This window comes from Solenopsis invicta, chromosome 12, assembly GCF_016802725.1.
Source record: "Solenopsis invicta isolate M01_SB chromosome 12, UNIL_Sinv_3.0, whole genome shotgun sequence".
Taxonomy (NCBI): domain Eukaryota; kingdom Metazoa; phylum Arthropoda; class Insecta; order Hymenoptera; family Formicidae; genus Solenopsis; species Solenopsis invicta.
The window spans coordinates 305,954-324,197 of NC_052675.1; the positions used below are offsets into that span (position 1 = coordinate 305,954).

The 18,244-nt window shown below is 32.4% G+C and overlaps 2 protein-coding genes across 3 annotated transcripts; one reads left to right on the forward strand and one right to left on the reverse strand.

Moving 5' to 3' along the window:
* Window positions 1-4,273: 4,273 nt before the first annotated feature.
* Window positions 4,274-8,423, reverse strand: LOC113003043 (protein PFC0760c-like). Of its 2 annotated transcripts, none has more exons than XM_039455333.1 (2): window positions 8,283-8,423; window positions 4,274-7,848 (listed from the first exon to the last, which is right to left on the reverse strand). In XM_039455333.1, the coding sequence occupies exons 1-2, from the start codon at window positions 8,392-8,394 to the stop codon at window positions 7,214-7,216; spliced, it is 747 nt and encodes a 248-aa protein (XP_039311267.1). In that variant the 5' UTR covers window positions 8,395-8,423; the 3' UTR covers window positions 4,274-7,213. The 2 variants fall into 2 exon arrangements, with proteins under 2 accessions (XP_039311267.1, XP_039311266.1); XM_039455332.1 differs by having other exon boundaries at window positions 8,283-8,420.
* A 980-nt stretch (window positions 8,424-9,403) lies between these two features.
* LOC113003696 lies at window positions 9,404-17,176 on the forward strand. The gene is made up of 6 exons (XM_039455337.1): window positions 9,404-9,499; window positions 10,271-10,383; window positions 10,735-10,968; window positions 15,279-15,495; window positions 15,580-15,738; window positions 15,817-17,176. The coding sequence occupies exons 3-6, from the start codon at window positions 10,837-10,839 to the stop codon at window positions 15,921-15,923; spliced, it is 615 nt and encodes a 204-aa protein (XP_039311271.1). The 5' UTR covers window positions 9,404-9,499; window positions 10,271-10,383; window positions 10,735-10,836; the 3' UTR covers window positions 15,924-17,176.
* The last annotated feature ends 1,068 nt before the right edge of the window (window positions 17,177-18,244 follow it).

The window sequence follows — 18,244 nt, forward strand, 5'->3', positions numbered from 1 at the left end:
AAATATCCTCTTTCTCTTTTTTTACTCCTCTACCCTTCTCCATCCCCCCTTCCATTCTCTTACTTCTTTTCCGTGCCATTCCCTCAACTCATCCTTAATCTCATCCCATACCCATAATTTCTCCTCAATCCATATTTTCATATAACCTACTCTTACTTTCCTACCTTCCCTCCTTATTCTTTCCGCTTCCTTCCTTATCCACCACTCTATCCTTCTCTCCTTTTCTGTCAGATCATCCACTATCCACTCCCTTCTTTCCCTCAGCTTTGCTTTTCCTTTCATCACTACAATTTTCTCCCCTACACTTGCTAATCTTACCCATACCATTTCCCTTCCTTCCTTATCTTTTTTCCCTATACTCCTTATCCCTTCCACTCTCGCTGTCGCCCCCGTTGCCCCCACTATCTCTTCTATCTCTTTTCTTAACCCCTCTATTCCTTTCTCCTTTGCTTTCACTCCTTTTATTATTATATTCCTCTTCCTTTCTTCCCTTCTCCTTTTTCCCCCTCTAACTCTATTCTCTTCATCCTTTCTTCTAATTCCTTCATCTCTCCCTTTCTCCCTCTCTCCATCTGCTTTACCCCTTCCTCTTCCTTCCTTTCCTCATCCCCTTCCTCTTTCTCCTCCCTCCCCCTACCTTTCTCTATCTCTTCCACTCTTTTCTCTAAACTGTCTAATCTTTTCCTCATTTCTTCCATCCATTCCCTCATCTCTGCTTTCCCCTCCTTTACCTCTCTTAATTCCGCTTTAATTTCCTTAAAACCCTCCCTTACTTCCCTTAATATCTCACTCAACCCCCCTTCTTCTTGCCTTTCCAGCTGTTTTTCCGGCTGCTTTTCTAGCTGTTTTTCCGGCGATCTCACTACCTTTATACTTTTCTTAAAGATATCTGCCTGTAATGCATCTATCTCCTTTCTTTTCTCTCCTCTTTTAAACGCCTCTATCAGCGATAGACTATATGCTCTATCCCTCATCCCCTCTGCTTTGCTCGGTCTTCCCATCCTCCTCTTCTCTTCCCCTGTCCCCTCCTCTACTTCCCTTTCTCTCTCCTTCCTTCCCTCCTTTCCTTCCTCCATCTCGTCTTTCCTCTAACCTGCCTACTTCCTATTCACGAGTTTATTTACTTGCAGTCGGGTTGTAAATAAAAAAAAAAAAACAAATTTTTTTTTTTTTAAATTAAGCAATCTATTTTTTGTAGAAAATATTTATAATTATTATACCGCTGTAGCAAATGCAAAAATATAAAATCATATATTAAGATATTAAATCGGTTACTCAAACGTTACTCTAATTCAAAATTTCCCGCTACTGCACTTACTCTCTCCTGCTCTGCTTCTCACTTCTACCGCCCGATGTCGCTACCCTCCCTCTTTTCTGCTTTCTCTCTACACTCTAAACCTGCTCTCCCGTCTAACCTCCAAATCCCGTCCCAACCCTACTATCTCTCCTGTCTCCCTATTCTCTTCCCCCGGCCCTTTACCCTCATTCACCCTCTGCCACCAGCCCCTTCCCTTTCCCTTCACCTCCTCGCACTCCACCACGTCTCACCCTATCCCTTAATACCTGTTTATCACTCGCACTCTCCACACACACACGTCAGTCACTCTCGCTACCGGAAACGGAAGTCCTACAAAAAATTATATATTTAATTCAAATTTAATCTTTTCTTAGTCCTTTTAACGAAAAGGGTACAAGAAATATTTTTTTGTAAATTAAACATTTATAACGTTTTATATTAATGTATTCTGTTTTAATAAATCTATCTGGGTTCCGATTTTATATTTTCAATCTGTCTTAACACCATATTTTCGGTGCAGAAATCTCGATCGATTCGGACTACTTTTTTTTTAATCGGTTTTAATCGCACATTTTCGGCAGGGTTAATACTACTTTTATTAATAAATATCATTTTTTACTAAATAAAGTCCTAATCGCGCAATATAAAACAATGTCCAAACAACGTCCATAAAAGTCCTTTTTATGTCTTGCTGAGACGTCCTAATGACGTCCATCAGAAGGCGGTACATTGTACGTCCGAATGACGTTTCCTAGACGTCTACAAGACACAATTCGTATGTCATCTGGACGTCAAGACATGTCCGACCGCGACGTCCATTGGACGTCCTTGTGTTGCGTGGGAACCCTAATGCTAAAATTGGAATCGTCTTTTCCAAACTCCGAAAAGGCGCTCAATTATATTTTGAGTACGTATATGGGTTTCATTGTAAAGCTGCTCCGCAGGAGTTTGTGGATTTAGCAATGGTGTCATTAAATACGATTTTACAGGGTACCCAGCAAACGAGAAATGATTGGATTGGATAAATTCATATGAATCATGTTTCTGAATCCGCAAAGGTATGGAATTTTATAGAAACTGAACACATTGAATCCGTTTTCTATATCCCTAATTAAATATAATTCATTGCATTTTTTTTACGTAAATCATTCAAATGGAATCTACGTGAGCAAAACAACATTTTTGTAATAGTTTCAAAAACAATTTTTGCAAAAAAAAAATCAATTTCTTAGAAATTTTTTCCGGAAATTTTCAAGCGGTCACCCATCCAAGCCGCGACTCCGGTGGACGTTGCTTGACCTCGTGAACGTTGCGTGATAGCTGCAAACTAATCCTTCATGATGACCTGTGAATACTTTATACTGATATGTGTATATAATTGTTAGATCAGGTCAATATACGTTATCGAAAAAATGAAATATGTATAATTAATGCACATTATTTATATAAACAAATATAAAATTATAGTTATTTTACTAATTTTGCAAATGTAAAATAGCATCTGAAATAATTTTTCTGTTATTTGTTTAAATAAGAATGCAATTAGAAAATATATATCAATATAATACAATAATTAAATTAAATATGAAAAAATTTTTATTAAAAAAGCAATTAAAAAATATTGTTTGCTCATTGGGATGTAGATCAAGGTTTCTTTAAATATGGACCTATTTTGTCTATTGATATGAATATTTATGTTTCTCAACAATACATGATGCACACAGGACTACAGGACCGCATGCCTTTTTCTAAACGTCGTAAAGTCAATATTTGAAGGACGTCTGCAGACGTTTATGCTAAGTCGACTTGCAGTCAACTCCGAAAGCCTGACTTAGAAAAGTCAGATTTACAGTTGACATATAGATGGTTGTGCTATTAGGGTAGTTAAATATAATTCATTGCATTGTACATTGAATATGATAGCAAAAGCAAATGGCTAATCCACAATTACAGATTCAAACGAATAGACTCACGTTCATTGTATTGAATATTGAATATGATATCAAAAACAAATAACCATTCTACAATTACGGATTCAAATGAATAGGTCGCACGTTTTACTTTTATGTATATTGAATAAGATACAGAAAGCAAATAGCCAATTCGTAATTATTGATTCAAATGGATTACGGATAGAAAACGGATTCAAAAAATCCAAAAACTGGATTTAATTTTGTTCCATTTAATAATCCTAAATATTTTTCAATTATTTCTCGTTTGCTGGGTAACCACTATCTCCTAATAAAAGTCTATCCCTGAATGCCCCTTGTACTTCGCAACCGACTATTATTAAAAATGGTACTATCGTGTGCCGATCCAGGCCACCGAGTTACTATATCAGTTATTTCTAAATTACTATTTGTCACTGCTTGCACATTTAAAGAAAAATATCCCTTTCTATTTCTAAATAGTTCTGCATTCTCAGTACCTACAATATATAAGTAAAACAAGTGTAAGATCTTATAGTTAGACTTGTAGTTTTACATATGTAAACATATTTTAAATAAACTATAAAGAAATTTTTAATATACCGGGTTACCAAACGACTGAACTCGAGTGCAATCTATACAGCCTACAATTCTTGGAAATCGACAGATTTTATAAAAATTCTATTTGTTCCATCTTTATTTCATTATTAGTCGTAGGAAATTTTATAAAATGTGGTCGAAGTATGGCAATTGCGTTTGTAACACGGTGAATAATTCTATGAGCACTGGTTGTACTTACTCCAGCAAAATCACCTGCAGATATTATAAAAGATCCTGTTGCAAAAAATCTGAGTGTTAAAAGTAATTGCTGCATTGGAGTTATAGGATTATTTCTGTAAAAATATATTAATTAATGGTTTTCTTTGGTATATATTATGTATAATTATTTATAGTTATTAAAAAATAGTAATTATTATAATTATTAATAAATAATAATCATAATATAGAATAATTAAAGATAATTATAATTATAAAAAAATATACATGCCTATTAGATAAAAATGTTAATTCTTCTTCTATGTTATTTAACACTAATAAAACATTGTTTTTATTTAGCCGAAATCTCATTTTAAATTCTATTTCATCAAAATCCTCGAAATAATTCATACGTAATTTAAATCTTTTGGGTCTCCTATTTATATATCTTATTATATCTTCGTCATCAGATGATGATAAAATATTATATGCCATGACTCCACCCTGCTTAAAATTTCCGATTGAAAACTATTCATACCTATTAAAACCGATAGAAAATCAATAAGAATGAATGGGTTGTATTGGAATCGAAATGGTTACCTATTAAAAATGAATCGGAACGAATAAGAATTTAATAAGATTTCTATTTAACGTTATTTTCAATAAGAATGTATAGGCACATCACCGATTCGTTTCTTGTTTCTATAGGAACCAATCGGTAAACGACCCAGTCGGCGAATCGGATTGAATAGGAAATTCGTGTTTACGATCCGAATCAGATCCAACGGGGTATCGTCCGATTGATTCTCAAAAGGTTTTTATCAGAGAATTCACCGATTCTCGGACCAATGGGAACCAATCGGTAAACGGCCCAGTCGGCGAATCGGATTGAATAGGAAATTCGTGTTTACGATCCGAATCAGATCCAACGGGGTATCGTCCGATTGATTCTCAAAAGGTTTTTATCGGAGAATTCACCGATTCTCGGACCAATGGGAACCAATCGGTAAACGGCCCAGTCGGCGAATCGGATTGAATAGGAAATTCGTGTTTACGATCCGAATCAGATCCAATGGGGTATCGTCCGATTGATTCTCAAAAGGTTTTCATCGGAGAATTCACCGATTCTCGGACCAATGGGAACCAATCGGTAAACGGCCCAGTCGGCGAATCGAATAGGAAATTCTGAGTCGCCAAAGGTTTCTCCGAGGTATATTAAGTCTCCAACGGTCTCCGGTCTTCCGGTATTTGTGGATGACTGAACGTTTTGAGCCTCTCATTAATGACCCATAACAGCATCTCGGGTTTACGATTAGAAATTAATTAAAAATGTAATATTAAGAACAATATTAAATATAGTTTATTGTGCTTCGATTACATTTGGTGGAATGCATACGTACAATAGATTATCCGTACTATTTTTATTTGGAATATTTATATATATCAATTTTGTTTTAATTTCTTTGATTGAAATGGTTGCTGTGGATATGTCTATTGATTCTACATTTAAAATGTGATTCATTGTTACGGTATCTGATGTGAACGGACGGGTTTGAAATGTTTTAACGATCATATAACAGGCATTATCAATTAATATAAAATGTGATATCTGAACAACTGTGAAGTCTTTAAGCTGCACTACAGTATTATTGGTGTGTTTTGGTCGCGTATATGATGTTGAATGGAAAACGGTATCTCTATAAATTATTCGACAATATTTTTTAGTTTTTTCTGCTTTTGCACTGTTTACAATTATTGCTCCTTCATCCGATCTTATTACATTTTGTGCACTTATTCGTCTGTATTGAAATAAATTTGTACAGTATAACCAACTATTCTTATTGTCTCGAACACCGGCCGTAATATAATTTTTTAGTTTGCTTAATTGTAATGTACGATTGGCTATTTGCTCAAGAACACCACTGGGACCAGTAATACGACCTTTTAAATTATTTATATCGCTTTCAAATGGAAAGGCTGATATTGCCCATAATGGTCCATTCTTTCTGACACTCTCGACGTAATGTAATAATGTGTGCACATCGAAAGTCATAAAGTCTTCACCGTATATACATTGGCAATCACCGACAAATTGTAACAGGTCGATCTCGCATTGCATTAGGTTATCTTCCGTGATATTAGTAGATAATAAAGTATGTATGCTTTTTACAAGAAGCATGTATGAATTTAGTGCTACTTCAGGCAGGATCGCATGTAAACATGGAATACTGTAATATAAAAGCCATGACCGCCACTCTGTCGCTTTCCATTTTGCTCTGTCTTTTAATAGTCTCGGAAGGCGATGGATTTCCGATGGTGGATTAATAGATATTAATCGAGCATCAATTATAGATTTATCCGATGACTTTAAATAATTTCGAGAGTTCCCCCATTTATCCCACAACTGTTTAACAATACCTAACAATGTTCCATGCATATAATCGACTGGAAATCCCCATACGCAATCAAAGTAAGGTAGACGCGTCATCTCCGATTGGCCTTTTACACCTTTCGTCGACATACCTACAATTTCACTATTGTTAATACCTTTCAGATATTGCTTGTGTGAACGTTCAATTGGATCCTCCTCAGTCATTACATATCTATCACACCCTACATATTTGCCAATAGAATAGCACCAACTGCACCCGTAATACCCGTTGAATTGAATTCGATTTTGCAAAATGGGGCGCGCAACAGAGTCAACTGGTATACACAGTAATATGAAATAATATGTATTTGTCTCGCCTAAAATGTTTGTTATCTTTATACCACGATTCATTAACCGCTCAAGCTGTTTGAGAAAAATAGATAAATAAATATTCATGATTTTCGGTTTGGGTTCTTCAGTAGTGACCCACAGTGATGCCAAAATTAACGTTTTGAACCTTATTTTTGGAGGTAATTCATTAATTATACATTGGAGAGGCCATATACTTTTCTTGCTACTTTCAAAAATAGGAGTACCATCGGTATTCATATTTAATGACAAAACAATTTTATGTTCATCATTTTTTTTCTTTATATACTTATTATTTAAATACATCAGTCCATCTTGTATGTCAGATATCGAGTCGTCACTGTTAGCGTTTAACTTTCTCATAAAGTGTCGTGCATTTTTTTGTAGTGAATGTTCAATATTCTCATCTTCCAATAAAGATCGGAGTTGATATTCCATATCAATACTTAAAAAATAATTAGTCGATGAAATTGATAATGTATAAGCCTCTTCTCATTTTATACATCGTGTGCATTTTTTTAATTCAACATCACTTTTTAACATGGGATCGTTAAGTAAAATACCACATTGGGAGCAATAAAATACATAAGTTACGCATTTTTCTGGAGGATTGAATAATTTTGCAATCGAATACTTTGTCATTTGAAAATTTGCAAACTTTGGCCCAGCCAAGATTCGTGCGAATTCGAGAACGGCATGTTTTGCTTCTTGTGAAAAATTAAAGCGTAGTGTAATAGCTTGAACAATATTAAAAACTTCCCATGCACTTGTGTTAGATGCTTCAAACATTATCACGTTCTTCAAATATGTGACATCCGTGAAGTCGTGTGTATCGTCGTAAAAGTTGTCCTGCTTATTATTTTCTGATTCAGATATCTTTTCGTCTTCGCTATCATGTACGTTATCATCATTTGTCTCGACGTTAGTGTCAAAAATTTCATCGCTATCATTATCACCATCGTTGTCAACCATATTAGGCACATTTGGTAACGGTTTGTTCTTGGAGGACGCTGCAGTTTCAACTTCGACAATATTGCAGTCGTAGGTTCTATCCGACGAACACGTAGGGAGTACATTATTCATATTTATTGTCTGCAAATCTGTGATTCGCAAGCGCGATTTGCGACCTACAAACATAAAAAAAATTATTTTCGTTTAAATTATTAATATACTTGTTTTTAGTTTTTTATTTTGCGTTTATAAATGTTTTTTAAATATTTCTAAAATTATTTCTTAAAATATTAGATTGCTGATTGGTTACTCATTAGAATATTAATATTATATTACAATACAATAATGGAATGAGTCCCAGTTGCGCACAGACCCGATTAGACACCAACCAATCATATGAATTATCTAACTCTAACCAACAAAAAGCTCTAGGCATGCGCAGAAAACGCTTAGAAAGAGAGGGGTGGTCTCTAGCATTATGCTATCTCAATCTATCACGTTTTCCGCTTACGGACATAATATGGTATTATATTATAGTCAATGGTAGTGCCCATTCCACTATCACTATAGTTTGGTCAGCCGCTATGATTGGTGGTGCTCCAATACTTACCAGATTGCATTTTTATTTTCCATCTTCTTTGTGTAGAAGGGTGAATTTTAAATGAATCCTCGTCTTGTGTTAAAAATCGTTTTCGTTTATTTATTTTGGTATTGTCTTCCATGTCTTATATCCTATAGACATATACGTTTATTTCCCTGCTTAAACAAATGTCTGTTAAGTCACGTTAGAAGCGTACCCTGAAAATAATTTTCGATAGTAAACGATTCAAATTTGTGAATTTAAACCATATTCAAAACAATAAAACTTTTTCTATCGGAAAATTTTACCAGGGCAGTACACGTACATACGTCCAATTAATTGAATAGAAAATTTTTTTACTCTCAATCCTGTGATACTGTTATCATATACACAATTGCACTCTCAATTCTAAGGATCTGTTATTCTATTCAATTCTAAGGATAGGTAATTGTTTAGAATACGGAACCTCATTTCCGATTTTGACGAAATTAGGCTCATTCGACACGTTTTCGCTCAAAATGAACGAATCTGGCAGAAAAAAGTGTCGGACTGCCCTACGAACCGAGATATCATATAGACATAGGTCTTCTAACCTGTACAATCGCTAACTTTAACGATTCATATCTCAATTCGCAGGGTAGTCCGAAACTTCTTTTGCCACATTCGTTCATTTTGAGCGAAAACGCGTCGAATGAGCCTAATTTCGTCAAAATCGAAGGTAAGGTCCGGTATTCCAAATAACAATTACCACCAAACTATAGTGATAGTGGAATGGGCACTACCATTGACTATAATATAATACCATATTATGTCCGTAAGCGGAAAACGTGATAGATTGAGATAGCATAATGCTAGAGACCACCCCTCTCTTTCTAAGCGTTTTCTGCGCATGCGTCAGCATTTATGTTACATTCCCACTCAAACGTTACATTTCTTCCTCGTTTACACGTTGATATGTATTCATATGCCGGTACTAAAAAAACTGTTTATCGTGACTGTACTGACAAAGAAAATTAGTTTCGAAATGGCTCTCTCTCGTCACGTTTTCTGGCGGCTAATGCACATTCCAGTATATTTAAAGTTCAGTGACAATTACCTTATATTTAAACGGCTTTATACGTAAATAGTCCATGGAGACAACACAGAGACAACTCAAAAAGAATTTTTTTTAAATTTAGGTTAATGTCATCAAATACAATCCGATTCGTCAACTGTTTACCGATTGGTTCCCATTGGTCCGAGAATCGGTGAGTTCTCCGATAGCAGAAGAAACCTCTCGGTTAGCAGAGACCCTGAAGGTTGGTTTATGCAGGCCGTAACCGCTAACTTATGCCGGAATTTATAAGAAATTGACCAATCATAATCGATTATTCTTCTATAAATTGATTATGATTGGTCAATTTCTTATAGATTCCGGCATAAGTTAGCGGTTATAGCCTGCATAAACCAACCGTGAGTCTGCTGAACGCAGCCATAGTGGCGCTAGTCGTGTAGCGGGATTCTGTAATTTCAACGACGATATCAGTATCGTTATGTTATCGTTGTGCAGATTTTATACATACTAAAAAAACTGCTGAACTATATTATATAACAATGTCGATTTTATCATTCAGAGTTACAAAATCCCGCTACTTTTGAAAATCTCGTGGTCCTCTGTGTGGTCCTTATTTGTTAACTTGGTTCGGTTGTGTGTACAAATTCGGTTTTTTTTGTCTTATAATCTTGCAGAATTGCTGATGCAATCAGTTTTGCGTCACTATAAAATAATTTTAGAATATAGTCACATCCGCGTTTGAAAGACGAGTAACAATTTTAATTCAGCTGAATTTGGGCATTTGTCACTTTGTTACTTGTGGATATGTTTTATATGTGTCCAAGAATTGCAAATCGCAAACTCATGGTAGCGTGGTCGCTTGTGAGTTGTGTGCGACATGTGACCGCGCCATCATTGTAGAAGCTGCGATCTGCGATCACTTATGTATCCTGAAGTTCATCTTAATTGTATGTATAATTTGTAGAAGCACAGTAAGTAAGTGGTAGAAGTGTGTATGAATGCAGGGATGTTAAGTACACAGAAGTCGAATGCAGAGTATCGTGAAAATTAAGATGAAAGAATACGACGATATAAAATGTAAGTTTTATTCTATATTGGTAATTCTTTAGAATAAGGGCTTCACCTCAAATCTCATGTTTTTAAAGTAAAAACTTTGTGTTTGCCAGAATTACAGTGCATATTTATGTTGATTTAGAGCATGATGTATTATATTTTATTCTCTTAATTTCTTGAATATTCAACAAGGATGTAAATAATAAAATAAGTAAAAATCATAAATTTGCATTAAAATACTGCTTTGTGGACTTTGACAAGAAAAATTTTATACATACTTTTGTTTTCTTTGTTGCAAAATTAGCAACACGAAAAGTCTAATAATAATGCCAAATAATTTAATGCAGAACATATATTTTTTATTTTTGTTTCCAGCAATTGTATCTGAAGAATTATATTAAACAACTGCTTTATTAAAATAACAAAAAATGTATACACTTTTGCATATATGCATATATGCATATGTAAGCTTTAAAGATGGAAAGAGAGAGATTGTACCTACAGAAAATATTCGTCACTTTGATCCAGCAAATTTTGATAAAAATAAATTGTATAATATATTATGGAAGGACAAACACTACTACGAAGGTGCCATTGCTTTTGTACGAGGTAAGATCTATGTAAACCATATCTTTCAATCTATTGCAACCAGATCTTTTTGTTGAATAATCGATAATTTCAACAAGTTAATATATATTTGAAGGTAGCAATTAAAATAAATGAAAATCATTTATAACATCTTGACTTTGTTTTTGATCCTGTCATTTTTTATTTGATCTTTATATATGAGTGTGTTGTGTGTGGATCGTGTGTGCTGACGCGGATGTAAGGTCTTACATAAATTATTGGATATTCGTGATATTTGTACAATTCAGATAAGTTAATATTTGATGATGATATCATTTCTAGAATATTTTGATACTTTGTTTAATTAATAGATTTCTGTAATTCTGATTTAATGTTGTTTGACATAGAGAAATTCTAATATTATTATCTTTCTCATGTGATAAATGTATTATGACTTAAATGTAAAATACATAATTTGAATACGTGTTCTAATTAGATCTTTTATTTACAAGTAAAATATAATAATCTTTTAACACTTTTAACTCTATTAAAAATACAATCATCCAAGTAACTTTGGCACATTTACGATTGTTTTCCCAAACAACACAAAATTTAAAATTGAATCATAAGCCGTGTTATGACCTAATATATTGTTTCACCATAAATCTTTGGTTAAAATTATTGTATACTGGAAAGTAACATGTTTACTTGAATTGAAACATGAATTTACTTTAAACAAGAGCAAATATTTTACTTCAAAATTATATTATATTTCTTGTGATTCTATTGCATAAAATTGAAAGAAATTAAGATACTGAATTTTTTGATGTAATAAATTTATACTTACATTAATATATTATCATATATTTAAATTAATAGGTTTGCCACCTCTTTGTAATAGAAAGAGTATTAGTTCCTGTATGTGCATGAAGGCTATATATTATCGAGCATTGTATCTATTAAATTATGATGATGAATGAAGAAAATTCTACTTACTAACAAAAGTGCCAACTATAGAATACACATTTGCTAACATTTCAATTATCATAATCCTAATTGCATGGAGATTGTCCACGAACAAAGTAATACTTTAACTTTGTGTACATCCATATTTTTTAAAGTTATTACTCTTATTTTCTTTATTATTAATTGTTAATCTTTAATTTAATTACTCAAATATTTATAACACGATATAAGTGATAATTATATAGACACAATATGAAATAATTTCTTACGCTGCAATATATAGTATATATGTCGTTGTTATGATCTATAACTTCTTGCCTAGTATAATTAGTTAAGAACATGTATGAAAGAATGACTATTACATTTAAACAATGGTTACAATCGAAGTTCCAAATATTTTTTATAATTATTAATTATTCATTTTATATACAAAAATATGTTTCTATAAAATCAGTAAATTATACAGAAAATGAACACGGTTAAAAGCTTTTTAATATTTCTAAGCTCTGCAGAGTAAAATAGATATATATTAAAGATATATTATAGATATTTATTAAAGAATCCTTTTAATATAGTCTCAATGATAGTAGTAATACTAGTATTCTTAGATGTCCGTATTAACAAAATGCTATTGTTTAACTGCATAATTCGAAATGCGTATAGCCAAATAAAATGCTAAGTAATATAAAAGAAACACTCGAGTGTTCATACGTTCGTATGATAATACGTTCAAGATTAAAAAGAATGAGGAAGTATATACAGGGTGATTCAGAATAACCCGTTGTCTTTCAAAGGACGTATTCCTGGTCGAATTTTAAGACGATTTTTCCTTTGCCAAAAATTTGTCAGACGCTTAGATTTTGAAATATCAGCCGATTAAGTTAGCGTATCACGAGTCGAATACAGATGGTACGCAGGGGCGGCGCACTCACCGTTACGCGTGGGTGTGTCGTGAGGTGCCTGCTGCGTTCAGCTGGTACAACACATAAGTTTTTCTCCCCTCTCACTCTCTCTCTCTTTCTCTCTGTCACATCACAATGCTAGCTTTGACTTAAAAATGTAATTAATTTTCTTCTTAATTTTAATGATTTTAATAAGAGAAGTGCAAGGAAATTCTTAATACAGTCGAAGAATCGAACAAAGAATTGCACGAAATCTAGAAAAGTATTTACATCTCAAGTTTTTAGAAACAGTAGTATTTGTTTTGTCACAGAGCGAGAGAGAGAGAGAGAGAGAGAGAGAGAGAGAGAACCAGCGCGCACGTGCTTGCATGAACAGGTTTGGACATGCATTTACTTACGTATTATTCTGTACAGCGATCAATTAGTTGTCTCCACGATGAGACAGACCAAAGTTTCGTTGATCCTTTCGTAAATTATCACTTTAGTATCATAATACACAATTCATTCACTTGATCGATAAAGCTTGAGTAACTAATTAACGATCACTTCGAGTAACAATCACTGCAAATAATTATTAGTCATTCGGTGTGCGAAAATATGTAGCTCGATAAAACTCGTGTTTACGCGCGACGAACAGATAACACGTGTTTACTCGACAACAGGAAAGAGCCGACTGATTTTATGGGTTATGTTATGATCGAATATGAATGCGTGATTGGTCGAACAGAAGTTAGAACGCGGCAATTTAAAAGTAAAGTAGTGATTAATATTGTTTTTAATAATAAAATTTATTAAAAAATATTTTTTTATTTATTCTATTAAAATTATTTTTTTATATCAAGAGATTCTACACTGAAAGAAAAAGTTATTGAATTTTAATAAATTTTTGTTTGAATACTTCCAATGACATAATTTATTAAATGTAATTAAATATTTCTTTAATACAAGAATCACTAATGTAATTTAACTTTCATTTTTTTACTGAATAAATATTTAATGTGTACAAACTGTACAAAGAATTTCCTGGCACTTCTCTTATTAAAATCATTAAAATTAAGAAGAAAATTAATTACATTTTTAAGTTAAAGCTAGCATTGTGATGTGACAGAGAGAGAGAGAAAAAGAGAGAGAGAGAGAGAGTGCGTGAGAAGGGAGAAAGACTTGTTGTATCAGCTGAGCGCACAGGCACCTCACGACACACCCGCGGGTAACGGTGAGTGCGCCGCCCCTGCGTACCATCTGTATTCGACCCGTGATACGTTAACTTAATCGGCTGATATTTTAAAATCTAAGCGTCTGACAAATTTTTGGCAAAGAAAAAATCGTCTTAGAATTCGACCAGGAATACGTCCCTTAAAAGACAACGGGTTATTCTGAATCACCCTGTATAATTAAATTTCAAAATATCTCTTGAAAAAGTTTCTAAATATTTGAAAATAAAAATGCTTTATAATAAATTCAGCTATTGTGTACTGGTGTATTAACGTTAATTAGCAGACTAGTAAACAACTGATTCCATAAGTAATTACTAAAATCATAATGAAGATAATACGAGTAATCATAATACCTACACGGCCTTTTTTTAGCAGTAGAATAATTTTCTGTGTGTATATAAGAATTATATTTATTCAAAACGTGTTCTGAATCCTAATAAAGTTTAACACTAGTCAATATTAAAGTTAATATGAAAAAATTTGATATGTTTATTATACATATATAGTCAAGAAAAGAAAAACACGTTTCAATAAAAATATTAATCTGTTTTGAAGGAAAACATTATTTTTTTAGATTCAAATATTACATTCACTTATGTAGAGAATAATTGTTTACCTTTAAAAAGAAAATGTGTTTTTAGTGCTAAAGTATTATTTCTTTAAGAATAAGTAATTTGTTAACTTGAAGCAAGAGAATAACATTCTTACTGCAAACGTAAGAAATTCTTTATTCAAAATCTATGGCAAATCTATGGCAAGATCAACAAAGTTCAATAATAGTATTTCAATGCGTTAATAGACTAAACAAAGCGTTGAAATCCTAATATTAAATTTTACGGAATGTGGCATAAGTTAGTGGTTATTTTAGTTCGTAAATTCGTAAGAGTTTTGCAAATATTATAAAAACGTTTGTAATATTATAATGTCTTATATTATTTAAAATATAAATATATTTCGAAATATAAATAGATGCCGTGAGAGCCAACACTGGATGTTCGCCTACATTTGTGTGCGCCTAGTAATTGATTAGCACTTTACACTTTATTAAAAATACTTTATAATAATAGGCTTTTCAAGAAGTGACACAAATCGATACACAAATTTTATTTTTATTTCTCACAGAATTTTAAACAAAGTCAGAATGACTTTGTCGATTTGTGTTGTTGGAAAGCTATATGTTAACCATATATAATAAATTAACAGGTCTAATCATGCACAACGTAATTGTAAACAATACTAATTTTTTAAACACACTAATTTTTTTGTTTAGGTTCATATTGGAAGAGATTTATGGATACTAGCGGGACAATTTGATACCTTACTATGCCAGAAAAAACCAACGGTATTTGTAAAGGAATTGGCGAAAATCGTAATTGGAGATAAGACATTGGAAAAAAGCACTGTTACTGGAAAAATTTCGAACAGAAGCAAAGGGAATAATACTGTGCCTGAAAAATTAGATGGTCGCAAATTAGCAGCTATAAAAGGTATTTGTTAACTATTACTAAATTTATAATTATTTACTGATTATGCATAACGTAATTTGTTGGTGGTAAATTTTATGTTGACAGATTCATTAGCATTTTTTCTTTCTACAAATTATTTTGACAAGATGGATATGGTGACAAAACAGACTCATTTAAATAACGTCGGCAATTATATAAGTGCCTACATTGCTGATTTAAAAAAAAAGAAGCGAATACAAGAGAAATTCGCATTTGCCAAAAAAGGTATAAAATGAAAATGTAGAAAAATAATTAGGTACTTATTTGTGACAAAATATATAATCATGACATTTATATTTACAGATTCCGAAAATAACACGGTGCAAGCATCACAAGATAATAATTCTGCTACTGAATCTGATGAATCTGAAAATGACCAAAGAGTGAAAAGTGTCAACACAGATACTTAACAAGTAAAAAAGAATATTTTTAGTCATATATATTAGAAAATAATACAAACGCAAGAAAAAAATTTTGAAAAAGCGATGAAATTTGCGAATTTATAATATACGTTATTCGAAGGTCATTTCGAAAAAAGGGAGATTTTAATTGTGTTTTTTTTTTGTTTTTTAAGTTGTATGTGAATGCAAACGTACACAATAGTGTAAGCAAAATTTTATTTTTTTTAATTCAATTTTTATTTGATTTTTCCTTAGCAACAATTTAATCGTTCTGATTAACAAATGCAATATTGTAATTAGGCTACAAAAATGTACATATAAACTATATATAAATATATATAGGAAACACAAGATTATTTTTTTCTTAACGAATGTTAAATAACTATACATATTGTTACGGTCGTGCGATATTTGTAATGTGTCACCGTATAGTTTATGTAATCGATAGTAATGAGTTGACGGTCGCTCGTTGACGACGGTTGTTGTTATGTTGCTGACGTCTGGAGCCTCGTTTGGGTGACAGACGTGTTCTAATAAACGTCTCAGTTTCTTTTAAAGAATCTGCTCAATTATTTATTGTGCGTGAGTGCGCGTGAGTGTCTTGTGCCACCGTCGGACGTAACAATATATTAGACGATAGCGATGAAATTTGTGACACTAACGTCGAGACGAATGATAATAACGTACATGATAGCGAAGACGAGAAAATATCTGAATCAGAAAATAATAAGCAGGACAACTTTTACGACGATACACATGACTTCATCGGATGCCACATATTTGAAGAACGTGATAATGTTTGAAGCATCTAACACAAGTGCATGGAAAGTTTTTAATATGGTTCAAGCTATTACACTACGCTTTAATTTTTCACAAGAAGCAAAACATGCCGTTCTCGAATTCGCACGAATCTTGGCTGGGCCAAAGTTTGCAAATTTTCAAATGATAAAGTATTCGATTGCAAAATTATTCAATCCTCCAGAAAAATGCGTAACTTATGTATTTTATTGCTCCCAATGTGGTATAAGTATGTTTTATAAGTCATGAAGCAAATGTACAATATAATTTGTATTATTGTTAATTGAGTACTTATGATATACATTAAATACATCAATGCAATATAACAACTACACTGTAATTATTAGGCATAAAGCGCTAAAATGCGAGTCTTTATATGTATCTACATGAAGTGATTCTATATTGGCACATGAATAAATATTAATGCAAGAAGATAAAATAAAAAAATTTAAATTAAATTAAAAGACGGAAGTCAATTTAAAATACGTCTGCACAGTCTGCGTCTGCTAATCGTCCCAAGCAACACAGTTAGTTTAAGAATACGTTTAATAAACGTTGAAAATCAATTTTATACGTATAAACTGAAAAATAAACGTTTAAAATTTGAGACGTTTTTTGTACCAATTTAATAAACGTTATAAAAACGTTTTATAAGACAATTTTTAAACGTGTTCTTTCAAATGTAATTATATAATTATAATAATTGAGACGTAAAAAGTATAATATAAATAAGATATTTCATTATATTTAAAAGTTAATAATCTTCAGAGAGTTTACATATAAATTTTTTGTGATTTATAATATTGTCATCAAAATATCTCTTTACTTAAAAATGGCACACAAGAATTGTCAGCGTCTCAGCGTGTCACATCGCATTAAAATTCGATTTAATTATAATTTATGAAATCCTGTAATTTCGGATTGAAATGGATTTAACAAGTGAGTGCTGGCGCCACCGCTAGGTGGCCACGTCGCGGGGGATCTTCTCGTGAGTAGAGTGCGGTCACAGGCGTTATATCTACAACAACGTTTACTTTACAACGTTTATTTAACGTTTTTTTACTAGTGTAAAATACCGTTTTTATACGAGACATTTCGACCGGTTAATAAACGTATTTTTATACATCACAAAAACGTTTCGGCTAAACGTTTATTAAACATTTATTAAACGTAACTGTGTTGCTTGGGGTGGATCACCTCAACATTGAAATATTTTACCAATCGAAACAGCTAGTTTCGATTGGTAAAATATTTTAATGTATTCTGTAGAATGTATCGAGTTAGGAAATGGTTACCTGACATTGTTCCCCGTAGATTATTGCGATCGAAGTACTTACAAAAAGGGAAATCAATAAAAGAAGAAATGCGATGAATATTAATATTTTGTACTGAGTCTAAACAGAAATATATGTAGAGAAGAAATATATGGCACGTGATTAAAAAAAAAACAGTATTTTATTGCAGGATAGGTTTAGATACAACAAACTGTTATATTATATATAAATAAAGTTAGAGCTGAAGATAAATATAAA

Excerpts from the sequence above, each read along its gene's own strand:
- LOC113003043 (XM_039455332.1), bottom strand. The coding sequence starts at position 7,159 with ATGGAATATCAACTCCGATCTTTATTGGAAGATGAGAATATTGAACAT.
- LOC113003696 (XM_039455337.1), top strand. The coding sequence starts at position 10,837 with ATGGAAAGAGAGAGATTGTACCTACAGAAAATATTCGTCACTTTGATC. Across the intron at positions 10,969-15,278 it reads TGCCATTGCTTTTGTACGAG|GTTCATATTGGAAGAGATTT; the intron begins GTAAGATCTATG and ends TTTTTTGTTTAG. Across the intron at positions 15,496-15,579 it reads CAAATTAGCAGCTATAAAAG|ATTCATTAGCATTTTTTCTT; the intron begins GTATTTGTTAAC and ends TTATGTTGACAG.